The sequence below is a fragment of the Anser brachyrhynchus genome (genome assembly GCF_964034855.1).
Source record: "Anser brachyrhynchus genome assembly, chromosome: 8".
In the NCBI taxonomy this organism is placed as follows: domain Eukaryota; kingdom Metazoa; phylum Chordata; class Aves; order Anseriformes; family Anatidae; genus Anser; species Anser brachyrhynchus.
The window spans coordinates 17,279,148-17,306,213 of NC_137702.1; the positions used below are offsets into that span (position 1 = coordinate 17,279,148).

A 27,066-nucleotide genomic window follows, 5' to 3' on the forward strand; every position below is an offset into this window, starting at 1 on the left:
CCGGGGCCGGGGCCGGGGCCGGGGGGAGGCCGCTCGGTTCGTGCCCCGAGGGCCGGGGCAGGCGCTGCTGGGACTTGTTGGGCCTCGGCTAAGGGGAGGCTCCGGCCGCGGTTACTTCAACAGTTGCTGCGGCACCGCTCCGCCGGCGGCTGGCTGGTGCTTCGGGAAGCCGGCTGCGGGGTCTGGGAGCGGGCGGTGAAGCTTTCCTACGGCCCTCCACGCCCGCCGCTGGCCTCGTCGGCGGGGGTGAGCGGCTTGTGCCCCCAGAGCGCCGCGCCAGGCACGAGGCTCGTCCAGCTCCTCGCTGCGCTGCTCGCATGGGGCGCGTCGAGCTGGGGCGAGGCACGGTCGGAGAGGCAGCACGTCCAGGTTTGGGGCAGAAGTAAGGAGGTGACAAGCTCACCAGGGAGCAGGGAGGTCTCCCAGGCTCAGCCTGTGTTAAATACACGGTTTGAGGGAGCACTAATTGTGTTCCTTGGGCGGCTGGACCAGGGGGGCAGCCTGGCGAAGGCATTGTCCTGGTGTGACAGCAGGGTGAGACTTGTTTGTGGAGCAGATTTCCCTGTTAGTCTCTTTACAGTGAGAGACCTAACTGACTTGAGCTTTAGCAACTGTTTACTGTTCCTCTCTGTCATCCAGTTCTGCTCTTTGCTTATCATTGGCAAAAACTAGTATTTCAATTCTGTAGTAAGTCATGGCAAATTTGGTATTGCTTCGCGTGTAGTTCTGTCGCTCAGCATCCAAAGGGCCCTGTGTCATATAACATCTTCCTTCCTGGGAAGGGGGGAGTCTAAGGCAAGAATTAGAGTTGGAACTGCTTTAAAAGTTCACTGTTATAATAAAGGCTATAAAAGGGTGTTAGCCTCTGCTCGTCTGGTATGTTTACTAGTAGAAAATCTACATCTCGGAAGCAGATAGTAGAGTAAGGAATGGCCACCCTTTCTTCTGGGTAGTTTTGTCAGTGAGATATGGATTGTCAACACTGTTCAAATTTGCTGTGGCTCGTACTTGGAAGAGAAAACAAAGTTGTTTTTTTTTCATAATGAAGTTAAATTATTTCTATACCAGTAAGGGTTAAAATTTGAAGTAAATAATAATACTAACACTTATTTTTTTTTCCCTTAGGGTTTGAAGATGCCTAAAAAGAAACTGAAGAAATTAACTGGAAAGGAGGACAGTTTGGATGGCCAGGATGACAAAGTAGGAATAGTTGTATTAATTTTTTTTTTTAATCATATGCCCATGTTCAAGGGAGGAACACGAATTATTTAGCAGTTTTGTTATGGAAGGATGAATCAAACTTTACAATGAAAGGTAGGACCACTAAAAACAGCAGGAGGACTGAATTTGTCAGATAATTACTAAGTTCTAGTCAGGTAGCTGGTATATGTTTTTCTCTAGAGCCTCTGGGTGGAATACGTGTCGGAAGTTGTGAGTTGTTTTTTTTTAAGTGTAACTTCCTGGTGAGGAATGCAGAGCTGAAATCTGTAACCAAAACTACTACCATTTTCCTGGGTTGTTCATTATCTTGGCTCATATATATATATAACTTATGATTAGTTGCAATATTTTAACAAGTGACTCTTGGGTATTTCCTCTTAACCAATGAGATTCAAAGCAATGACTAAAATTGTATGTAGATTCTTAGTATATTGTAGGGTGTGTTGTGTGTGTGTAAAATAATCATTGATAATCATTTTGGTTATGCTTGTATGTAGCTTCCCATTGATCTTTTGATTGTTCATTTGAACTTCTGGAAAGATTTCCTACTACTAGTGTAATATATAGCCAATAAACCAGTAATTTAATAAATCCATGCTTCAGTTTGCTAGATTTTTCCTTTGGTTTTCGTAAAGCATATATGAAAGGCGAGTGCTTTTGTCTTATCATACTGTCTTATCTTTCAACAAATATTTACAAGTGTTTGTTGATGAATGTGATATTGTGGCCTTATAAACTGAGTTATACACATTAGAAACCTTTTGCCCATGTAGAAATTACAGTTCAAAGCCAAATGTCTGTTTTTTCTTCCAAATTCCTTATTATTCCATTTGTCTTTTAATATTAGCTTACTCTAAGGCTTTGCCGTTTTTATTTTTTCTTCTATAGTACAAAGGTTAAAGATTTTGCTTGAAACCTCCTACTACAGCTGTATTGCCTTTACTAATGCCTATACCAATTCAAAGAGTACCGAGTTCACTATTGCATGTCTGCAGTCTATTTGGGCCAAAGTTAAATATTGCTACATGCAAGCATTGACCTAGTGCAAAGAACAGTGGGAACCTAATCTATTAATAGCAAAATGATAAGGAAACTTCTGAATAGTAGCAAGTGGATCTTTAGTGTGATCATAGTACGGATAAGAGATCTTTGGCTCATACAGATGAAAGGGTAAGCTATTTCTATGGCGTCATATTTGGGTACAATTGTAGGGTGTTTGTGGTTTTTTTGTTTGTTTTTGTGTGGTGTAACTATGACTGCGGATTACAAAAGATTTTATGCCTTTTGGCATTTAATAGTTTGGCATATAATTCAGGAAGTATGAATGAAAGGACACTTGTTACAGGATAATTTAGAACGGCTTTAAATAGAGCTGTCTGGAAGAGTCAGCACTGCCACCTCTTGGTAATGTGGCTTGCATAACAACAGACGATATGATTGATATGATTGCCATGTGATTGTAAATTGTGTGTAAATACAACATCTAAAACAGTCTGTTCTAAGAGGACATTTACCCAAGACTAGTAATGCTAAGAGGAAAGTCATAGTAGGAAAGTTTGCTTAAGATGACCAAATTAAATGAAAATCAGGGAATGATCAAGAGACTTCTGAGAAAAGAAGGGTTTAAGTTGAAAGGAAGTATTTAAAAAAAAATCTCAAGAACTTGTAGGTGAAGGGGAAGAGACCTGAAGTGAGAAAGCAGTAACAGATAAGCTGTAGAACTTACTACTGATTTTGTGGCCCCACCAGCATCGCAGCCTCCACCTAGCCTTGATGGAGCACCCTCCGGGTCAGATGCCCAGTGACCTTCATTCCAGCTGGTGGGATGATGGTATGGGGTGCAACCCGTAGGGCTGCACACCGTGGGGGTGTGTGCGTGAGCTCACGGGGGCCCTTCTCACCCCTGTGTACATTAGGGGGTTGTAAGAAGTGGCACGGCTGTGCGCAGGGCTGGAGCTCCTGCATCTCCAGCAGCATGCGTGTGTAAATAACTGTGCCACTGTATGTCATGTAGGTCTGTGAGATTAAAACTTTTTGGTACCAAATCATTTAATCTTGTATCATTTTGTAATTTTATTATGGTTTGACTTTGTTGGTATTGATTCTGAGCATTTAGCTCACTGATTGCCAGTTAATCAAATTGTTAATAAACCAATGAAACACTTTGATTCCTATTTGATTATAATCGGGTGAGCTGAGTAGCACTTCCAGCAGCAAGTTACATGACATGATTCTGCATGGCAGCAGCCTGTAACAGCCTTTTACTTTATGATGTCTTTGCTTTTTCTGCTGTTGGAACTCTAGAATCAGCCACAGTCAGAAGTTCTCAAGATTTCTTTAATTTCCTTAGGGCTCCACTGGTTTCTGTAACCCTTTTATTTTTTAAGTGCTTTCTAATGTACAAGCAAACTAGCTAATGCCTCCTAGGCCTTTGCAAGCCTCTCTGCTTAGGAAAATGTCTGCAGCAGTGACCTAATGGCCTTGCCAAGTCATCATGACCCAATAGCTGAAGGATTGAATTATTTGTAAAAGGATGTACCGTCTACAGCTTCCTTATCTGAAGTATTCTGTATGTTACCCTTCCCTGTTGTAACTTACTACATTCTGCTGTAGTTCTGCAAAAACTGAGTCGTATAACCCAAAGGTATATAAACTAACTGGTCAGAAGTCATATCAGCGGAGGGCAGAGTTTGTATCAGTAGAGCCTGTCATTCGGCTGCTCTGTGTTCTCTTCTGTAGCTGCAGTAGCGAACTGCTTCTGTTCTGACCTGATCAAATTGCATTCCAGTTGATCTCTGACACTAATGTGACACAGCTGACAATACGGATATGCCAAGCAGTAGTATAACTGCCTTCTAACCGAGAACTGTTCAATTTTTTTGTTTGGGGACTATCTGTATTCCTAACCAAGCCTGTGCAACTGGTTTCAAAATGTTCCCCCTAACTGGTAACCGAACAGTTCTACCTGAACTCAGTGTTGTGATCTCTGTATACCCGTGGGCTGGGTGGCTCCACACCTTGGACCTTAATTGGTGTCAGAAAGGGGATTTTGTGAAATACACAAGTCATGGATACGTGGGGGGAGGCTGTGGAAAAAATAGCAAAGTGGGATAGAATATAAGGGAAAGAAAGTGTCTAGGGGATGGGAGTTCAGTAGGTGAGAATTGTAATTGGGAAATCCTGCAAGAAGGATTTCAGAGGTGTCAAGAAAGTCATAAATGTAAAAGGAGCAGAAGGGACCTTTCATTGGGCTTTTTGCAGAGCCAATTGCTACTGTAGGCACTTTTTTTTGTGATAACTAGAAACTAAAGTTTCTAGAAGAAAAGAAACAGACTCGTGGGCTGCTTTACAGTGATCTGAAGATGGCAAAACACAAGCAGCTGCCATTTGAATCCCGTAGTCATATGAAAAACAACTAAGAAACTAATCTCAGACCTCTGGCTTTATGCTGGTTAGAACAAGAGCATACATGTCCAGTTTCAGAGAGTGAAATCCTTGAAAGAATATGCATGTGCTGATGAGGAGGATCGTGCTGATGAGGAGGATCATGCTGACTCTGAGGCTGAATTGTCTGCCCCCGCATCCTTATTTGAACTAACCAAGATAACATAGTCTCTGATCCCTGTCATTAAAACTTGCATGGTACAACTCCCTCCTGTCAACAGAGGTGCTCCCCCACCACCTCAGGTCACAGTGACTGCTGCCAGTTACACTGCATATCAGCTAAGGCGGATATCCCTACGATATTCCAAATATTCAGTGGAGGACTAGTTAGGATAGGTGGGACAGTTCTGCAAATTGGGAGCAGGGGCTCTCATGCTTCATCAGGATAAAGCTGGACAGAAATTCCTAGGAAACAGAATAGTTCTTTAAAATCCCAATGCAGGGGTCGGTCGAAATGTGTTCTCTTTATTAAATTCAATATCGTGTGCTCTAAGGCAAATAAATGCATGTTACATAGTGGAGCCCAGACTTGGAGTAATATAACGTCTTGAGAGCTGCAAAACGACATCTTTCATCAAAAATAATCCTGACTCAGCTACTTGCCACAGGGAAAAAAAGGCTAGGGCTGTCCAAATGTCAAAAGGAAATCCCCATAAGGGACAAAATGTTCCTAAATTCCATGTTGAAATTAATTGGCGTTATAGTAGACTCTCTGATAGATGGGATGGAGACCTAGACTGAGGTCTTCATGTGGTCTTCTGTGAAGGTAGGTCTTACATCAGGTCATTTAGATAAAATGCCTACATTTCTCTTACTGAGATTATGGGATAAGCACAGGAGGGGTTGCAGTTGTGCTCAGACCCCTGGTGTGAATGCTGAAAGGGTGCCAGACAGCCTTGTTCCATCTGCTTCCTCTTTTCTGACCCCAGATAATATTCTACCTGATTCCCTGGCCTTTCTGTCTTGAAACTGACAGAAGAACTCCTCAACTCAAGCCCCTGGAGTTCCCATGAACTGTCCCAAGTGGCTGAAATTGTTGGAATTAATATTAGCAACAGTCCTTCTATATTGCTAAAGGTAAATGATAATTATATTGTCTCTTTTCTCATGGATATGGGGGCCTCAATACCAATCCAGGGTGGAGAATGCTCTTGGATTAATTGTGAAAACTCAAGAATTTCTGTCACAGGAATTGTTGGGAAAAGGCAAGAGCTTCCCGTAGCCAGGATAAAACTGACTCTGCCCAATTAAAGACCTGTTGTTGCAGTAGGACCTTTAAGCGTATTAGGTACAGATACACTAAAATCTCAGAGCATTGAGGCTCCTTTAGGTACTTGGGTGCCAAACCCTCTAACTCAAAACTTAGTAATCTCCATGGGTGAAATATCAGATGAAGGGTCTACTGCTTTTCTGTTGCAGGCCGCAAGTAAATTGTCGCAAAGTACCTTAACTCATGTACAACGGTATCATGTTTGGGATTTAGAATGATGCGGTATTATTCAGAAAACTCATTCCCCATGTTATTCCCCTGTCTGGCCTGTTCATAAGCCTAATAGCACCTGGCATTTGACAATAGATTATTATAAATTGAATGAAAATACCAGACCGTTACATACTGCTGTCACCTCTGTTACTGTCTATAACAAGTGGCTCATCCTTAGATGGTGCCTGTCATGGAATTAGATTTTGCACAACTCTAATGTAGCAGCAATTGAAGATTTATTATATACCATTAAAACAAATAAAGTTAGATTTAATCATGGAATGGTTTGGGTTGGAAGGGACCCCATCTAATTCCAACCCACCTGCCATGGGCAGGGATGTGATTTTGACAGCACTTGATCAGTATCTAAGTAGTAGTTAGTTAACACAATGATCTAAAGACATTTGCTACAGTAGAAACACCAACTTAAAGATTTGCGAATGGCAAGGTTCACCTGGGACTTACCACAGGGTCCAGGGAGGGGGGTTAAAAATGCAGTCACATGCTTCCCAAATATCCCCTTGAGTGAATTACTCAGCCTTCCTCTTGGTCTGCGGAGAGCTTGTTCCTCAAGTTCAGCCCTGAGATGTACATCCCCTCAGGGGTATCCCTACTCCCTTGCTGGGAGTGAATTACTCAGCCTCCTTCTTGCTTTGTCCCACAGAGGAGCTTGTTCCTCAAAGGGTCAGCCCTGCGATGCGCGTCTCCTCAGGGGTGTCCTGAAGTCCCCACAGCTCAGGGGGAGATGGAGGGTGCAGACCACTGCAGTCCCTGGAGAGTTCCAGGAGTTCTTGTTTGGGATCACTATTTGTGTGATTGCGAGGCCGTTGTCTTTTAGTCAGTAATTTTCCAGGATTTAGTTTTTTTGCCGATTTGTTTAGGATTGAAGTTGTGCAATTCACCACCACCACCACCCTTAGTCCTCAACAGGGGGGTGAAACAGTGTCAGACTTCACCAAATTCTGGAGGTAACAGAGGAATGATGCCATGATGGCTTTTCCTTTCATATTCATTGAATGAAGTGATTGACTCCAGTCCATCTCAGATTCCTTATCAGGTTGTGCCCTGGCATGAGCTCTGCCTGGGGCTCAATTGCTAACGAGCTATCCCTTCAAGGAGCGATTTCATTGAGGCCTACTGCCGCTCATAAGCCTGAGCAGGACTTATGCCAAGTACAGGAGTGGAGTGTACCCACCACAGTGCCTTAGGCACCAAGGATATGTTTTCATGGTCCCATTACAACCTGAGGACCAGGAAAGGTTTGCTTTTACCTGGGGTGGAATACAATATACGTTTATTAGATTGCCGTAAGGATTCAAACAGCCCTACATTGTCATGTTATCAGGCTTTAGCTAAAGAAATAGAACAAGTTCCACTCAAACCAAGAGTTATCGGGGATTTTCCTGTTAAGGAACAAGTAATGTGAGTGGATATCAGCAGGGGCTGTGGTAATGAGCTCTTGAGAAAAGCCAGTTAACTGCTCTACAATTTGGTTCAAAGTGATGGCATGATACCTTGGGAAAAAAATTGCTACTAACCACCTATACAGCCCTTTTAGATACAGAACCTATTATATTAGCTGCACCTTTAGAAATACAAACTCTGGTTCCTGTTCTTAAGGGAATTAGAAAATCTAATCCAACTCCATAGGGAATCACATACTGTAGAACAATTCAAAAGATGATAGTGTATATAGCACATCGTGACTAGGTTGAAGGAAAACACCTTCTTTGGATCTGGACAGGTATGGATCTGCCTTTTTCAAGGTTAACTTACTTGAAATCGTAATGAATCTAGCATGAAATAATAGCTTGTTCCATCTTGTGAAGGTTTTGTTATGGCTGTTTTCTCTATAAACCCTTGTTTTTTTTCTCCCTTCTTTCAGAACTCTGAAGACACAGGATCTTATAATCTTACTGTGAAAGGAGAGAGAGAATTTCACAGGTAAGTTTTTGCTCTGTCATTAAATAGAACTGCTAAAAAAAAATCAGATTGTTTTAAATTGAATTTGAATTTAAGATTTGTATTTGACTTGTTCAGGTAAAATCTGGCATTTTAACGGATGAAGTATTGGCATTGCATTTATGAGTGGATTCTGTCTAAGATGGTCATATTGAGATAGTGGAGAAAACAGGGTTCAAACATTTTTTAAACTCTAATAAGATAGGACTAATATCCTTCCAACACTACTGTCATAAAAAATCTTTTTTTTTTTTTCTGTCTTGAGTATTACTTTCTTGATCTGTACTGCATATTACATGTTCTGTTAGCAAAAAAAAAAAAAAAAGGCTACAGTGAAGTCTGGAGGATAATTCTGCAGTGAAATTAGCACTTTTAATAGATGCTCTGTAGTCCTGAAATCATTGATTTCTCCAGATGTGTGAAGTAGCTGATTCCAAGGCAAAGAAAGCAATCTTTCACCTTAATAGCATGTGTAAACAGCGTTCAAAAACTATTTGATGCAAGGTAAGAATGGTCTCATGAGTCCTGAGATGGTAAAGCTTTGGATTGTTTCTTAATTGTGGCAAAATCTTGTTGCATGCTTGTCAGTGCATTTAAGTAACCTGTCCTACACAAGTTGCCTAAACAGCCTTTGCTGCTCCAGTACTTTTGATAACACTGTTATAGAGTAGGGCAGAAACTTTTTGGGTATTTTAAACCTAGTGTATCATAAATTCATTGAGTATTTTCTCTGCTCTTACAAGAAATAGATTCTTATTCAGTCTTCCTGTCATAATTCCTGTAGAATGTTAATGTATTTCCCTCAGTCATTCGTTTTCCAAGTTACTCAGCCTGTTTAACCTGCACTGTTTGAAAGCCATTAAGTGCTTGGCACTGTGTGACCAAGACTGCTGCATACTTGAATTTTAGGGTGACACACCTTATGCATCACTAAAACACCATTAAAACTTGCCAATGTGGTAAGATGGAACTAGACTGCATTAGGGCAACTCTCAAACCAAGAGGTAGTAAAATGCAAAAAAATCTTTTCTCAATTTGGTAAATTGAAACTGCTGTACAGCTGATAAAGATGTATATACCAAAAGTGCTGTATGAAGTTATTTTAAAGGACAGATGTTGCTCATGGTTAAGGACACACCAATGTGCTACTCATAAATTCGTAGTTGTAACTGCCAAAATCAAGCACAGTTGTGCTTGTTTGTTTCTTTGATTTTTGTTCTATTATATCAACTGAGCTTTTTTTTTTTTTTGGTAACATTTCTGTAGATTCAAAACAGAGGAAGATGGGCAAGGGAAGAAACGATACCAAAGTTCTAAGAGTGGTGCTGATGGAAGATCCCAAGGAAAATCTCCAAACAGAAGCAGAACTACAGACAGTTCTTTAATCCAATCTGAAAAGCGAAAGAGAATAGTTATACAATTTAAATCCAAAGAAATTAAATGTGGAAAAAGTGCAAGCACCGCTGATGTAGTGACTACTAGCAGGGAAAATCACAACAAAGGTCCTTTTGATGGAACAGAAGGAAAAAGACTCTGGCATAGCTTTGCAGTTCAGAGGGACAAGGTGGTGAAGAAAAGGAAAGAGAAAGTTGAACTCTGCAAACTAAAGGCAAAAGCTGAACAAACTATGTTGGAAAAATTTAAGTCATCTGTATATGATTTGCATGTTCCCCATAAAAAGGCAGACAGAGACAAAAAATGGAGTGAATATGTCAGAATTCCAAAAAAGTCACCTAGCACATCCACAGATGTGCATGATGACAGGCCTTTCACTCAGAAGTCAAATAAATTATCTAGGACTTGTGAAGAAGAGTATGAAGAACGATATGAGGAGTTTTCTAAGAAAAATCGGCAAGCTAATAAATGTACACCATCAACTGAAACACCTCAACGATGGGACTGTTGTAAATGGAAAAAACAGGATGCTGATTCTCATCAAGCTGCTGGTAATTCAAGGACTGAGGAAACAGACTTTGAAGCCCCAGCAGTATGTTTTAAGCAGGTAACAAGAACACAGTTATTTCTGTTACTATGCAGATAGTTGTTCCAGGCAGGTTTTCTGAATGGCTGGTGGTTTTTATGTAGGCTGACTGTCCTGCAGAATTCAAACAGGCTTCCATAGCCAACTAGATGGATTTTTCTGATCACACCGTAAACCACATTAAAATGCTTCTCTGCTCTGCTAAATGGTTAGATAAACTGGAAGAATAAATGTCGTGTGTGTTAGGACTGCGTTTGCACATATGCTTCCGTAGCTTTACCTTACTGCCAGGTGTTTGGGTTACTTCGATTTAGGTGTAAGTCAACGGAATATTTTTCTGAGCTGACAGGGCTGTATGCACAAATTGAGTCAATGAAACTCCCTGCCAAACAGGTGCTTATTGCCAGCAAAGTGATGCCAGGAGAACTTGTTCTTGTGGATCTAGGACTGAATTCATATGTTTCCTGCATAAATTCTTGTTTGGCACTGATACGGTTTGTTTGTGAGTTCTAGTTGTGTTTGTTTCTGCACCTCTAATTACATATCTTCTTATCTTGAGCATCCTTACTTTTTGTTGTCGTTGTTTAACATGCCTAGCATTAACTTTTAGAAATTTCAGTTCATGTAGTAGTGCAATCGTTTTGTGCACATGGGAAGATTATATTCACATACAGAGTAATGGGAATCATTGAGGTTGGAAGGTGCTTTGAGATCATCTAGTCCAACCTCTCTACTTAAGCAAGGTCAGCTAGAGCAGGTTATCCAGGACTGTGTCCAGTATCTCTGTTTTGGGTATCTCTAAGAATAGCAGCTCCACAGCCCCTCTGGGCAACCTGTTCAAGCACCTTCAAAGAAAAACAAACAAACAAACAAACAAAAAACTTTAATGTTCAGATGGAATTTCCTTTGTTTTGATGCCCATCCGATTCATGCCCATTGCCTCTTGGGCTGTGTCTGTAGTCCACTAAGGTCCTGGCCCCTTCTTCTTTACACCATCCCATCAGATATTTATATATATTGATAAGAGCCCCCTCAGCCTTCCCTTTCCAGGCTGAACAGTCTCTGCTCTTTCAGCCTCCCTTACATGACACAGTCCAGACCTTTAATTATCTTAATAACCTTTTGTGCAACTCCATTAATGTGTCTTTCTTGTACTGTGAAGCCCAGATCAAGAAAACACCGGTTTACTGGAGTTAATTTAGTTGCTAAAATTGTAATACAAACTCTAAAGGATTTTTTAAAAAAAAAAAAAAAAACTTTTAAAGCCATTGGATACTTCAGTAATAGTTTTAAGTGTTTGTTGTAAAAAAATATTTTAAGGAGTTCATAATCAGAAACCCACAAGAGATCGGAAAAATAAATTTACTGTGTAAACCACTACGTTTATTTTAAAGGAAAGCCAACCTTATAAGCCCTTTAAAATGCTGTTGTAGATGCTTTATCATGGATATCAAAAACATGCTTTACGTTACCTGTTAATTTCACTTGGCAATATTCAGTGTTCTCTAAAAATAATTCTTTTTGAAAGACGGTTACGTATCCTACTTCTGTTATTATTTGTTTCTAGAATTTTGAGGTCCCATGCACATCTGACTCCTACCAAGTCAGAGAGAATATAAAATCTATCCAAAAGGTAAGTGATATACTTGTTTAATACTAAAGAGCTATATTCTGAAACTCCTGATAAGGGGATCACTTGTTCCTCAGTCTTCCTTGATATTTTGTGGTGTTGGTATGTTTTTGTAATTCTTCCTACAGAGCTTTGAAGTCTTTCCACCCCCTCAAGGCAGTGAGAACCTAGAAGGAGACCAAGAGGTTAGTAATGCTTCATTTAACACTTCTTAGTTATATTAAAAAATGGAGTTTTGTGGCTAGACAACTCCGTGGATTTCCCTAGTATTCTTCATTGATGGTTTATGATCTACACTTCTAAATATGTGGAGCATTTTTTTCAAATACTAAAGTGAAGTATTGCCAGTCAGGAACTTTCTGAGATAGAAAGGTATATTTCTGAGAAAGAAAGGTATAATATTTCTATTATTCTCTGCAGCACTGGGGGCCTTCGTAGTTGCTTGCATACTCTAGCTATCACATTTGCCTACCTGTAACTTTCCAGAAGGAAGAGAGATACTTTTTGAGAAACATCTGATAGGTGAATTGCAGTCTGTGTAGCAAGAAAATGGAAGAAAAATTTTGGGTACTAGGTCACAAACAAAGGTTTCTAGGCCATATTTTGGATGTCTTTTTGTGGACTTCTTACAGTGGAGGATGGGCAGAAGATTCTCACAGCTTTACGTTTGCTGTACCAACTTAAATTTTTTTGTTCCAGTTTTAGTCAGTTTCAACATAAAACCATTAATGCAAATATATCTCTTTTGGAAACAATTCAAAAGTGATAACTTATACATAATTAAGTTCATATGTTTACATATTTTTCATTGTAGATGCAGATAGTTGAAGATTTGCATGTTGCTCGTATTGAAAAGAGGATGTCTCTGTCTGTAGCACAGACCTGTGGAGAACTTACAAGTATGGAAATAGATCTTCCAGAACAGGATTTAAATATTTCCGCTGGTATGTCATGATCTTATGTTCTTTGGTATCTACTTGAATCTGGTCATTAAAATCAGTGACCTGAGTAAAGAGTATACAACTGATTTTCTCATAACTGTTTTTTTTGTTTGTTTGTTTGTTTTTTTTCCGCAGGGGCTTCTACTTCTGGTCTGAACATATTAGTGGTGATTGACACAAACATAATGATCAGTCACCTTGAGTTTGTCAAGTCCCTGAAATCTGAGGATATACCAGGTATGTGAATACATGGTGGCCAACAAGAAATTTTAAGAAAAAACAGATGTAAGAATATCAGACTATATGAAACAAACAAAAACCAAAACAAAAATACAGAAAAAAAAAGGGCTCCTTGAAAAGACATCAGGTTTCATGCAGAGACAAGAGGCTCACACTGTTTCTGTGGCTGGTTCTGTGAACCCAAACAGGCTACCTCTTAAGGAAAGTTCAGATATGAAGTAGTACCTACCATGCTTATACTTGTGTACTTACATTCCCAGGAATGTGTATGAATTTTTAGAAGTAAATAAGTCTTACATATTGCAAGAATATACTTTGAAACATTTAATCTGTTACAAGTGGTAGTGACGTTTTAGCGACTTACTGTTAGCAGAAGTAGGATGGTGCGTGTTAGCTGTTGTTAGACGTGTTTTGAATTTATCAGAGTGCTTGTGGTGCTTTGATTCTCTTAGCTAATGAATACACCTATTCCAGCCAAATGGAAAATAACTTTAATAAGGGTCCAAGTAATTTTCAAGAGTGTGTCAGACTGTATTTCTCTTTCCCAAGTTATGAATGGTGTTGCGTTGTGTAAACTGGGAGCTGCTGGCTCAGATGCATTTTTTTAAGAATATTGCAGCTCCCAGTTTCTGGTCATGCACCAGACCCATTACGCAAAAGGTTCAGAAGGTTACTGACCTATTTACTGCAATGCAGATGGATGTTAATGGATATCTTAAATATTGTATTCTTATCATGTGAATGGGAAAGAAAACAGTTGAAGTACTTGTTTTGGGTGGACCAACAAAACAATCATAAAATTTCTGAATTAGTTACAAATAAAACCATGGTCCAATATCCATACTTCCCCTTCCTATCTTAGGAATGCTGGTTGGCAGTTAGTGCAAACCATTACTCTTTTATTTCATGTTTGTGTTTGCATAGTGACTATCATGCTCATTCCAGTACTTTCAGCTACTGTCACCTTGCTTTAACGTTTTACGGTGAGTGTGATGGAGTGTTAATCACTGTAAATATGTTTTACAATATTGCTACACACTGTTTTCAAGGTATTCATTTGATTAAAATTGTTTATTCCTTTTGTTTGCCTAATATTGTTATTTTTACATGTAATTGGTACATTTCCAGTTTGAAGTTAGATTAGAAAGAGGGAACTTTAGCTGTTCATTTTTTAATGCTAGGTGTTCCTGAGCACTGAAAATGAAAACTATTGGGAAAAAAAAAGGGGGGGAGGGGTGAGCTTACATAAATATGGTGTTTGGATTCAAATTTAACTGTATTATCAGTTGATCTTTCAAAATGTCTTTGTTTTTTTCCTTGTAGGTGTCGGTAGACTTGCACTGATAATTCCCTGGGTTGTTTTACAAGAGTTGGACCATTTGAAGAAGGGGAAAATGTTGCAGCATGTTCGGGACAAAGCTATCCCTGCAGTCCAGTTTATCTACATGTGTCTCAAAAAACAAGATTCAAAATTGTGGGGGCAATCCATGCAGCTTGCTTCTCAAAAAACATGTAAGATATGCAGTTTATTTGGTTTTGGGTTCTTAAATCCTTGTGGTTCACCTAGTGTGAACCTCAGCAGCAAATTTTGAGTTTAATACAGTCTTCACTCTGACTTCTCACTTTGCTAATAAAAATTCGCTAATGGCTTACAGCAGCCTTCAGAGCGTATCGAAGGCTATAGTGTGCAAATAACTTATTCGTGTTAGTGCTTTGTGCGCTGTTGTTTTATTGGTCGTTTCTCGCTTTAAGCTGCACCTATTATGTTGCTAAGTGAGGGATTACTTAATGAAAATTCATCTGGTTACTCCTTTTTTTTTATCTACAGGCTAAGGATATGTTTTATGCTTTTGCTTTTGAGGAAGTTGTTGCAAAATCTAACATATTCAGAAACTTATGCATGTTTCACTTTGAGGTTTCCTGGCAAAACTGTAGTGTTTCTGAGTGGAGCAGTACCTCAGAATTCAAAACTCATGTTTGTGCTTTGATTACTTCTCTGTCCTTGTTTAGGGACTTTTACATTTAAAAACAGTACCATGACTACACTGAAGTATTTCTTATGTTTAGTTACAAGTCAGCACTGTCTTAACTAAATTTACAGATGGCCTGAGTGACGAGAATAATGATGATCGTGTTTTACAATGTTGTCTGCAGTATCAGAGCCTCTTTCCTCAAGCTGTTGTCATACTGTGCACGTGAGTTCCTGTGTTTCTAGACTTCTTATGAAGTTTAAGGTAGTCTCATGCCAAATACAGCATTTTCAAGTCATACCTTAAAGTGAAGAACTGCTTCAGCAGTAAGGTTTTTGAGGAGTAGTCACCCTCTTAAAAGCTGGAGTAGAAGGGTACAATAAAACACAGAGGTTGTAGGCTTAATCACCTCCATGTGCAGGAGGCCTGAAGTAGGACAAAGTTTATTCAGTGTTCAATTTTAAAACTTTTGAAAGCGTAGCTTTCTCAGATTTTATTCCGATTTCTCACAAAAATATTAGAGTTATGAAATTGGAAAAAAAAATGTCTTAATGATTGAGATCCAGTTAGGTACTTGCTTCTGCCCACCTGGTTGGACATAATAATAAACATTGACAAGGGCAATCATAGAAAGATGGAAGACAGAGACAGATTTGCCTCTTGTTCTGTGATGGTAACAGCTGAGTTTCGAGTATTGATTCTCGGTTTGATATAAGTCATGTAAAGCAAGTTTTTAAAAGGTTTATACTACTTGACAGGTACTGTATATAGTTTGGTCTTTGCTAAAACTGTTTGCTGTGTAGCTTCAGGAAGTGGGGTTAAGTTCATAGGTTTGCGTAAGTTGATGTGTGAAACTGGGATGTTGCTGGAAATACTATTTCAGTCACAGTATCGGTATGATTTTAGATTTATCAGAGTAAAGAACAGGAGATGTTGAAGGTGACTTCAGAGGCGCTTTTCATCTGAAAATGCATTTATCAATAGCAGCAATGGGAATTTGTGGGAAACTATTAGAATCCAAGTCTGTGTTGCATGTCTGTAGTATGTCTGTAGCTGGAGTATGTATGCCTCAAGGTAGCATCTGTGACAATTTGGCCAGCAGAACAGTAGAAATGGGTGTAAAAAATGAGGATTTGTTATATTAATCTAATTAGATATGTCTTCGAATCATTGCTTTGTTTGCATTCTAAGTTGATAACAACTGGGTGTCACTACTACAGTATTTATGGTTGTTTTCAGTAAAGCAAGCCTGGAGCCTGGAACATATTTTTTCACAATAGCTGCTTTAGTTAATATTCTGGTTTAATTCATTGCACTGGTTCTACTTGCTTGAGATAGAAAACTGTGTATATAATGAAGCTTACAAAATTAACTTACAGAAGACAAATCGTTCAGTGTGTTACTTTTATTACTTAATACGTAGGAATGTCAGTTTTATGTCAGAAATTAATTCTCTTCTAGGGATGATAAAAATTTATGCAGTAAAGCCATTGTGAGTGAGGTCAAGGCATTTTGCAAAGCAGATTTGGTTACTGCTCTACGGAATCTGAATGTAAACAGGCATCAGAACTGTGTTGAGCTGCAACAGTCAAAATATGGTAAGTTTGTTTAATGTGTACATAAATGTGCTGACTTTTGAGACAGTAATCACTGTAGGGGCAGGAGAAGAGTTTCTACTCTAAGCTCAGTTTTTATGCGCTTTGAATGGATAAAAATACTTCTTGTTTTGGACAGGTTTTCTGTTTTCAAAGGTAAACAGTTCCCTGAAAGTTTGAGACCTTTATTAAAACATCTGTCTCGTAGGGTTTGAGGAAATTCATGAGACATATTTTTATTTGACAGAAAAAAGAAACAAACCCACAGCATGGATTACCTGCGTTTATAGTCATTTAAAAGGTGTCCTGAAATTTTTAGGACTGAAAATAGATTTTTCCAGTTGAACCAGTTTGGGTTCTATTCATATTTAGTTGTAAAATTTTGTACGTTTAGATCACTCCTTTACATTTAATAATAATGGCTTTACCTGCATCCCAACCAGTAAGTCTTGATTCTTGGGTTGCCTGTTCATGTTTCTAAAAATGCAAATACAATAGCTTACACAGCTTACAATAGTAAGTAGTGTTCTGCTCATATTGCTGATAACCCCACTGGCTGTATATGATCTAAGTTATTTGAGGAAAAAAGTAACGTGGAATGCTATCACAAATTAATAATGCTTTGGAGAAATAAGATTTTCTTGTTTAGTAGCTCATAATTAAAAATACTTGCAATACAAGTAGGTATAAGTAAAAATGTTTGATACTTAATTAGCTCATCTGCTTTGTAACATAAATATGAAATGCAGTCTGCCTTTTATTTATGGGAACAAGTGATTTGTGTGCTATCAACCTAAATTAGCTATAGAAGCAGTTGCAATAAGTACCTCTAATTGCCATTGGTTTTACAGATGCGGAATTCCAGAAAACAGAAAGAAGCGAAGCTCATCGTTCTGCTCGATTCCCAAATATACTTCCAGATCTTGAAAAGAACTTAGGAGAAGCTTTATCATGTATTTTGGAGACTGAAATGAAAATTGCATTTGGAAACCTATGGATGGAGGTAGTTTCATATGACATCTTTCTTAATATTTCAAGTATTAAGAGGTTTAAGTGTCATTGGTATTTTAATGGTATTAGCACCTATGCTAAACCAAATAGCTAATTCATATAATTCACTAACGTAACAGTTCACTTAACAAGTGTTCCATTTTACAGTTTCACTTTCTAACAAGATTGTTGTATTTAACCAGTATTTAACCAGTAATGACCGTGCAGTGTTTTAGTAATATGGGCAGTCTTTTAATAATACAGTGATAGAAATGCTGGCTGTGAAGTGTGAGTTTTCAGACCTCTTTGTATTAATTTCATTAGATTTAGATTTCTGCTTTTCCAATGTGGTTAAATCACTGCATTGTAAATATGTCCTTCAAGAAATACTTTCATCATGTTTTAAATATATTTTATATAATATTGCACTTGTTGCAAACACCTCCCATCGGAGCTGATGCTTTTATATACTACTTGCATAAGGTTATTCACACGTTATACTTCAGATGCAGAATTAAAGGGATGTTAACCAGGACGTCCAAACACTCACTTTTTCAAAAGTACTGTTAGCAAAAAATAAGTACTCAGGTACAACACATTTTCCAATTATCCATGCTTTGGTTCAGGTTCCACTTTATAGCTGGTAGGGGTTAGTCAGAAGTTTAAATTGAAGATATACCTCTGTAGCTTTAAAAAAAATGGTTTGCATAGGATGAATGTTGTTTCACTGGAGAGAGCTTTGATTAGGTGTTAAGTGTTTAGGCATTTACAATTAACTTAACTGATACTTGTCAACGTCTTTCCAATTTCTGGTTTCACTTTGTAGCAATAAATTAAAATTTCATTGCAATATGCGCATATTACTTCATGTATGTATAGTCGCAGGTAGGAAACATGTTTCTTTTTACTTTTTCAATAATTGTAGATAATCAAAGGCATGTTTACTGTTATTCCGGCATTTCTACAATAAACAATGCATTAAATCTCTTTAGAGTTTACTTGAGGACATTTTCAGTATTTGAGAAAAGGAGAACAAAGCCTCATGCAAATGTAGAAAGGTTATTATTGTACACTGGACACTTCTACATGAGCATCTCTGCGTAACCCATGATGTTACCGAATCACATTTTTTAGATAGATAAATTTGTTAAATCTGAGTATAACTATTTCTGAGGAATCATTGAAATTATACTTGAGCAAGCACAAATCATAACGTTATTGTTCTGAAATGTATACGACTACGTCTATGGATTTTTAAATGTATTCTCTTTCAGATACTGTATCTGAAGCCACCATGGACATTAGCAAACTTGCTGCAGTGTTTTAAAAAACACTGGGTGGCTGTTTTTGGTTATGTTGTGCCAAGGAGCTTACTTGCAACTGTTGAATGTCTCTATAAACACCTTTGTACAGGTAAGAATCTCTGAGAAAGTTAATTATAAACTTGTAAATAAACTCATTGTTCTGGTTTTAGTAGTTAAGACACTTTGAAAAGGCACATAGTCTGTACGATTAAATCACAGAATCATAGAATCACACAGAATCACAGAATTGTAGGGGTTGGAAGGGGCCTCAGGAGATCATCGGGTCCAACCCCCCTACCAAAGCAGGTTCCCTAGAGCAGGTTGCCCAGGTAGGCGTCCAGATGGGCCTTGAATATCTCCAGAGAAGGAGACTCCACAACCTCCCTGGGCAGCCTGTTCCCGTGCTCCGTCACCCTCACCGTGAAGGAATTCTTTTGCATGTTGGTGCAGAACTTCCTGTGATCCATTTTGTGGCCATTGCCCCTTGTCCTATCCCCACAAACCACTGAAAAGAGATTGGCCAAATCCCTCTGTCTCCCACACCTCAGGTATTTATAAACATTGATAAGATCCCCTCTCAGTCTTCTCTTCTCCAGGCTGAACAGACCCAGGTCTCTCAGCCTTTCCTCATAGGGAAGATGCTCCAGGCCCCGTATCATTTTTGTTGCCCTCCACTGGCCTCTTTCCAGGAGATCCCTGTCTTTCTTGTACTGGGGAGCCCAGAACTGCACACAGTACTCCAGGTAAGGCCTGACCAGGGCAGAGTAGAGGGGGAGGATCACCTCCCTTGACCTGCTGGCCACGCTCCTTTTAATGCACGCCAGGATCCCATTGGCCCTCTTGGCCACCAGGGCACACTGCTGGCTCATGGCCAGGCCGTCGTCCACCAGGACCCCCAGGTCCTTCTCCGCAGAGCTCCTCTCCAGCAGGTCATCCCCAGCCTGTACTGATACATGTGGTTGTTCCTTCCCAGGTGCAGGACTCTACACTTGCTCTTATTAAACCTCATTTGATTTCTTCCTGCCCAGCTCTCCAGCCTCTCCAAGTCTCGCTGAATGGCAGCACAGCCTTCTGGTGTGTCAGCCACTCCTCCCAGCTTTGTGTCATCGGCGTACTTGCTGAGGGTGGACACTATAAATAGTATAAATATTATATTTATATTATATATAAATAGCATATAATATATAAACACTATAAATTTATAATATATATTATATATAAATAAATTCAATCAAATATATAATATAATTATATATAATTATATTGTTATATATAAATATATATAAATATATTAAAACAATAAGTAAATATTAATATTTACATTGTATATAATTATATATTTTATATAGCATGATATTGCATTATATATTATATATATTTATATATTTTAATATTTAAATAAATATATTAAAATATATAATGTATATATTATAATTAAATTATATGCATATAAATATACATTTATGATATATTTATAATATGTTATAAATATAATATATAAATAGTATATATAAATAGTATATATAGTAATGTAGTCCATCTCCTTCTGCTTTTTTTTTTTTTTAAATTTAAGGTTATTTATTTCACACGTCTCTATGTATCTGCAAAAACCAAGGAAAAAACATTTTAATGGACATATGCAGCAGTGGTCACTGAAGTTTCTGAACTATTTTTAAAAAGCAAATAATCCTTCTCCCTTAATTTGCCACCAGATTATGTGTGGCCAAATGATCTACATTTGCTAAATAAATGGGGGAGGGGTAAAGTTTACATTATGTGACAGATGAGGACAGGGAGGTTTGTTTTTTAAAAAGCAAAACCAACCAAACAAAAAATCCCTTTCATTTATTTAATGTCATTTTTACAGATTTGTTTATAACAGATAAAGATCCTCTGGGATATTGCTGTTCTTCAGTTGCGTTAAATATGCCAGTTGAGCCTCTTGCCAGACTGTGGATAAGTTGGGAAGACTTGGTTAACAAGGGAGAAGTCTTAACCCTATACACTGTTGTTAATATTTCTCTTGAGGCTGTTTAATGTTTCTGAACCATTTTCAATGCTTTATATGCGCTTCAGTTAATTCAGATATGAGTATTAGATTTGCCTCCTAAGAGTAGTATCTCCTAACATCTAGTTTATTTCTTTTTAATTTCCCATATAAATGTCTAAATATCAGGTAAAACAGTGAACTCCTCAACAGCTGGTATCTTGCTCCAGGAATCCAAGAAATTATTGCATGCTTTCAGTTCAAGGTCTGACTATAATGGTGTACTTCCCCAGGCTTATGCCGAAGTGAATAAGCTGTACCAAACATTTACAGAGGTAAGAGGAGTTTCAGTGTTCATTCACTTAACAGGTTCTTGGAGATGCTCTATATTTGTATTAAAAACCCATCTTACGCTTCTAAATTATTCCCATAAATTCAACGAATTATTGCAGGAAATGTTGTTGCTAGGTTATTTTTTAAATTAATAGACCCCAATTTTAACATTTACTTTCTTGTAGCAAATACCTGTCTCTATGTTTGTGCTTGGTAGGCCTTTTTTCTAATATAAATGTGCTGGTATCAGAAGGGTGACCGAAAAACATTGCTTAGTTACCTTCAAGAAAAACATCTTAGTTTTCTATTGCATTTGTAACTGATAAAAAAGGGCCTTAAAGATTAAAAATAAAAATGTAATTTCTACTTTTGACATTATTCCTGGGTATGTTATTTCAGCTTCATTGTCTTGGTAGCTCTGTTCCTACACATGCATCAGGGACTTTTTTATACCATGCGCTTTGTGGTAGTTGAGAGTGTGCTGATACATCTTGTGTTCTGAGAAATATGCATGTGCACCCAGCTCATCTCTGAGTTGCTGGGGGAGAAATTTTGGTGTCTTGGTTTGTGGTAATTGTTAGTCCCAAATGTGATGGCATAAAAAAGGGAGTAGTGAGCATGGATGAGTTCAAGTATTTCTACGTGTGGAAAAAAGTACAGGTCAGAACTCTAAAAAGTTCTTTTCACATCTGGAGAAAGCTGAAGGGGAAAGGATGAAGAGGAAGATCAAGGAGAGGATGGATGATTCAGTAGCTTTTGCTAGGGAGTCTTGATTCTCTGCTCTGCTGTACCTTCTGCATGCACTGCAGTTGGCCACTTATCCTACAGTTCTGTGAACAGTGCTGCCATAAGAAGCAGCCTTTCTGTTGGAAAACTTGTTTTCCTCCCATCCTTGTCTGACATTTGACTTTGCAAAGAACTGCCATGACACAGACTAGATTGTCAGATCAGTTTTACCTGGATAAATTTCCTGAACCAGTTTATCATGAGTATGTGAATACTTTATGCCATTCCAGAGGAGTGTGCCAACAGTCAAGGGACAGGGAGCAATGTTGTCTCTTCATGTGTGCAAGTAAGAGGCAGCTCTGGTTTATACCAGCTTACTGTACGTGTTAAGCTTTAGTGTAGGGTTCCCTTTGCTTCAGTTTCCTGATCTATACATGTAGCAGAAAGACTTGGTAAAAGACTGAGAGATGCGTTAGATACAGAGTGTAATAAAGATAGTTACAATTAGAACAGATATGCCTTGGTTCTTTGAACATTACTTTTAAAACAAAAACAAAACAAAACAAAACATTTAGAAGCGTTCAGGTTTTCTTAAGTTAGGAATTAAATACATTCATTGTTTGTTTGCTAAACTTTTATAAGGTGAGGTCAGACAGTGAGCAGGATTTATCAGAAGACATCATGGTTCTTTCAGAAAGTGTTCCATGTGAAAGAATGGAAGCAACAACACCAAATCCGCAAAATTGTGAAGAAAAAAAGTTACCTGCAAGCATTCATGTGTCTCAAGAAAACAGGCACCAGGAAATCTGGTCAGTCCTTGAAGGTGTATGGAATACAATGAACTTATACAGGTACAGTGTGCTAAATAGATTCTGAAGTCCTACATAATCTTCCATAATTTTTAAGCAAACATACCATAGGAACTGCTTGTTACTTCTCATTTTAGAGAAAAACCTGTTAGTAATTAGTTCAGATTGACAAAAACATCACACAGCTTGTCACACAAAGAAGTTAGGAAGATACAACTTATAACATAGATGCAGTCTGTGAGCTGTCTGTCTAGCTTGCTGCTCTTTTTCATGACAGTGGCTAGAACAAGTAGTTTCAGAGGATAGCGTTGAAAGCCCTTTAAGAAACACAAATGGGAGACATCCATGAAAATCTCACCTTTGTCCATAAAAAAGAGGCGTCGAAGCTCTAGATTTTCTTGTGGTTATTTTCTTTTCAAACCCTGTGGATGTGTACTAGCCTAAGCAAAAGCACTTACTTGTTTTTAATTATTATTTCAATTGGTTTACAACATAGACAATTTTCTTGTTAAGCAAAATCCTTCATATTAAAGGTGAAGTATCCAAATGCAGAATCTAGCGATGAATTTCCTTTCTCACATAAACTTAAAATTGCATGAAATGAAAAACCCCTCCACCTAGATGTGTTACCACTGTTTTTATTTTGGTTGTTTTTAAAAAATCTGCTTGAAAATCGTTGAAGCGCCATGCTTTTGCATGCTGTAAAAATCAGAATAAATACTGTTTTCTTTTTGTAGTCTTAATCTAAAATCTTTTTAAAGGAAGGATTCTGAGCTATGTCAAGCACAAAGGAACACCATTTTTGGTGGTCTGTAAAGGACTCATGTAATGATAGTAACCCTACCAATGCCATTTCTACTCTAGCATTTCAATATACTATAGATTTGTACCAGCGTAACTCCTCTTAACACCAGTGCAAATTAATCTGCATTTAAGCTTGTGAGGAGTTGGCTTGGTGTGGTGTTCAAGTCAAATGAGAATTTGCACCAGAGGACGGTGTCAGCATATAACAGTTTAGCCTCCAAAATGGAGATAATTGGTTCTCTTACTGGGATATTTGTGAACTTCAAAATTTCATGTAGGCATTGTTTCAAGAGGAAGACCTCTTTCAAATGTATCCCTTAATAATGAAATTGCAACTGAGGTGTTGGTTCTTGCCAGCTGTTAACAACCTTGCTGTGAAAAGAAGATACAATTTTAGAATTATAGTTCATTTCACACTCATCTTGTCAAGAAAATACTACTTGTCTCCCACCAGTGGAGATTATTCTTCACAAGTGCAATGCAGCTTATCCCAATGCAACTATTGAAGGAAAGGTGTCAATCCTGTTCTAAATCTGGAGAACGAAACTGCTTGGAAAAATGCAAAGGAGGCAGTTTACTTTGCTTCTTCAGCCTAGCAGTTCTTCTCTTCTGAGAGGTTTACTCAGGTTGTGTACGAGGAATTGGTTTCACCGTCAAATGAAGTTTAATGATAAATCTATATAAGTCAAAGTCAGTGAAATACTGTTATAGAGTACAATTACCAAGGAAAAATTTCAACAGAGAAGTACAGCTCTAGGGCATAGTCTTTCCACTGTTTATTCCAAGACTGCTTTAGATAACATGGTAGTAGTATAGATTTACATTTGACCTTGGCTTTTTAATAGTCAAAATACAATGCATGCAGTAGGTACTGAGTTTCTCTTAATTTTGAGGATTTTTATTAACTGTTTTGTCTTTTTTTTTTTTTTTTTTTGGTAATATTAGTCTTGAAATTTTCCAAAAGTTGGACCCCAGCACAGTAACTGCAAAGTCTTCATTTGAAGAAGCTTTTTTAGGTCTGCAGAAACTGTTGGCAGCTGTGAATGACATCCTTGAAGGAATTCGTAGGTAAGCGTTTAAGCTAGTCTTAAAACCTAGTGAGAACAGTATCACAGAATGGCTTGGGTTAGAAGGGACCTCAGAGATTATCTGGTTCCAACCCCCCTGCCATAGGCAGGGACGCCACCCACTAGATCAGTTTGCCCAGGGCCTCATCCAACCTCGTCTTGAACACCTCCAGGGATGGGGCATCCACAGCCTCTCTGGGCAGCCTGTGCCAGTGCCTCACCACCCTCTGAGAAGAATTTCCTCCTAACCTCTAATCTAAATCTCCCCTCTTTTATCTTAACACGATTCCCCCTTCTCCTGTTATTATCCAATTGAGTAAAGAGTTGCCCCCCATCTTTTTTATGTCTCCTTTAAGTACTGAAAAGAGGCAGTGAGGTCTCCCCAGAGTTTTCTCCAGGCTGAACATCCCCAGCTCTCGCTCAGCCTTTCTTCATAGGAGAGGTGCTCCAGTCTCTGAGCCTCCTTTAACAGCCCCACATCCTTCTTGTGCTGGGGGCCCCAGACCTGGATGCAGGTGGGGCCTCACAAGGGCAGAGCAGAGAGGGACAGTCACCTCCCTTGACCTGCTGGTCACACCTCTGTTGGTGCAGCCCAGGATGCAGTTGCCCTTCTGGGCTGCAGGCGCACACTGCTAGCTCATGCCTGGCTTGTGTCTGGGATTGCCCCAACCCAGATGCAGCACCTTGCACTTGGACTTGTTGAACTTTATTAGGTTCACATGGGCCCACTTCTCAAGCTTGTCCAGGTTCCCTTAATAGCAGTCAGTTAAAGCTATAAAAATCACTAAGCTGTTGATGCTAAACTACAAGTTAAGTGTGCGTGCTTAGTTTTAAAGTTTTCAGTAAAATATCAGTACTATGTGTATCTAGAACCATTTCTTTGTAACAAGAGAACAAGAAACTGTTGTGGACATTCAAATCCCTTTTAGTGAATTTTCTTGTTTATGACTTGGGATTTGTTTTCCAGTACTTGATGACAAACCACTGACATCTGCTTATAGTGAAACAGCAGCTGTGACATGATTAAATGATACATTAGCTCTGATGGCAAGAGCTGAGGATAATTTAGAACATTTATTTTTCAAATGTGAGGCCCACTGGATTTGGGGCAAAATTCCAATATAGCCATACATTTGGAGGATGTCACTGTTACCAATTCTACAGCATATTTCTTTAGTCAAAACCTCTATCACAGCAGCTGATAATCAGTTGAACTCTCAGATTTGGCAGGGTATTCCCTCTCTCTTCCTCATCCCCCACCTTGTTTTTTCTAAAGCGTGCAGAGTAATAAAAGTGAAGCTTCAAAAAGATTAAGGTATTTCCTGTGTAGTCTTAGCTTAGTCCTTATTTTGTAGCAGTAAAGTTTATTCACCAGCAGGAACAGCTACAGAAAGTGCTTTAAATTCTTTTGATAGTAGAGTTCCCTCAGTTTCTTACTGACTTTAAAGGGTGTTTGTAGGAAATGGTTTGTAATGGTGGCTGAAGTTCTAGTAACTGCTGTGAGCATCCTAAATTGTTACAGGCTTTGAATCTAAGAGTCTAGAGGTATGTCAGTTAGGAAAACAATATCACTTTGCACAATTCTTTGCATTGTACTGGTGCACATAGATTAGAAAACTGTCCAAAAAGATGCATCCAAACAATTGGGCTTGCCCTGTACATTAATAGTGCCTTATGGAAGAACTCTTTAAAAATAATAAGGTGTACTATTATATCAGAGAAATCTATTTTTCAAAAGATGTGCTTTTTGATTAGAGGAATATCTGTAGCAAGATTCAGGATTCAGTCCTTTGACTTTATTTGAAATGGAGAGGCTGTCTTCTGTTTCATGTGATTACACTGACAATGCAGTAGTTTCACTGACAATAGTTACACTGACAATGTAATGAAATAGTTTCAAAAATTAATTTTGTACTCCTTAAAATTTTCTTTTCTACCACTAAACTGGAATACCCTACGATTCTATGAATGAATTTTCTTGGAAAGATTTCATTCTGAAATGCTTACTCTGTGTTGGTTCTTCAGAGTTGCAGTAGGGGGCATCGTGGAGCAAGAAATTCAGAAAGTGTGTAGTCTGTTTTAATCTTAGTTTGAGGATTTTGAGTAGGTTTTCCAAAGTCAGAAGTCATGTTTATAAATCATCATAGGTTTATATGTATTACAGGGTGCCAAACAAAAAATGAAGTTTGCAAAAGTGAGGATGCTCATTTTACCTGGGTTGCTCAGCCTTTCTAAGACTGTACTTAGAATATATTTATTTATTTTTTTTGAAAAAAATACCTTTCAGAGACTTAAAGTTAACCTAATGGTTTGATTACAGCAAAGGAAACATCTGGAGAAAACTTAGTGAAAAAAACTTGAATATTTGGAGGCAATACAGCATTTAGTGATAAAATGTAAGCCTTTTCTACGGTATTTTCTATTCCTTGCTTTGTAGAACAAAGAAGAAAGAAACTGTCTTGTGAAAGTTTGGAAGTTCTATAGATTGTACTGAAAGTACAACTGCATTAGAAGTTCAGATTTTCAGATTGTTAAAAACAATTAGAAAAGCACAATCACACTTTTTCAGATAAGTATGT

At 38.4% G+C, this 27,066-nt stretch overlaps 1 protein-coding gene across 5 annotated transcripts in view; it reads left to right on the plus strand.

Moving 5' to 3' along the window:
- The window catches only part of SWT1 (SWT1 RNA endoribonuclease homolog), a 42,893-nt gene that overhangs the window by 333 nt on the left and 15,494 nt on the right, over positions 1 to 27,066 (plus strand). For 3 of the 5 annotated variants that reach the window (XM_080602321.1, XM_080602322.1, XM_080602323.1), the window contains exons 2-16: positions 1,126 to 1,200; positions 8,034 to 8,092; positions 9,377 to 10,112; positions 11,659 to 11,724; positions 11,850 to 11,906; positions 12,536 to 12,665; positions 12,798 to 12,899; positions 14,226 to 14,414; positions 15,004 to 15,097; positions 16,334 to 16,470; positions 17,319 to 17,470; positions 18,732 to 18,870; positions 20,938 to 21,083; positions 22,450 to 22,658; positions 24,366 to 24,488. In XM_080602321.1, the coding sequence (XP_080458447.1) occupies positions 1,126 to 1,200; positions 8,034 to 8,092; positions 9,377 to 10,112; positions 11,659 to 11,724; positions 11,850 to 11,906; positions 12,536 to 12,665; positions 12,798 to 12,899; positions 14,226 to 14,414; positions 15,004 to 15,097; positions 16,334 to 16,470; positions 17,319 to 17,470; positions 18,732 to 18,870; positions 20,938 to 21,083; positions 22,450 to 22,658; positions 24,366 to 24,488 (2,414 nt within the window). Of the gene's footprint in view, positions 1 to 31; positions 247 to 1,125; positions 1,201 to 8,033; positions 8,093 to 9,376; positions 10,113 to 11,658; positions 11,725 to 11,849; positions 11,907 to 12,535; positions 12,666 to 12,797; positions 12,900 to 14,225; positions 14,415 to 15,003; positions 15,098 to 16,333; positions 16,471 to 17,318; positions 17,471 to 18,731; positions 18,871 to 20,937; positions 21,084 to 22,449; positions 22,659 to 24,365; positions 24,489 to 27,066 lie in introns of those variants that run through there. The other 2 variants (XM_080602324.1, XR_013954317.1) reach the window with 2 other exon arrangements.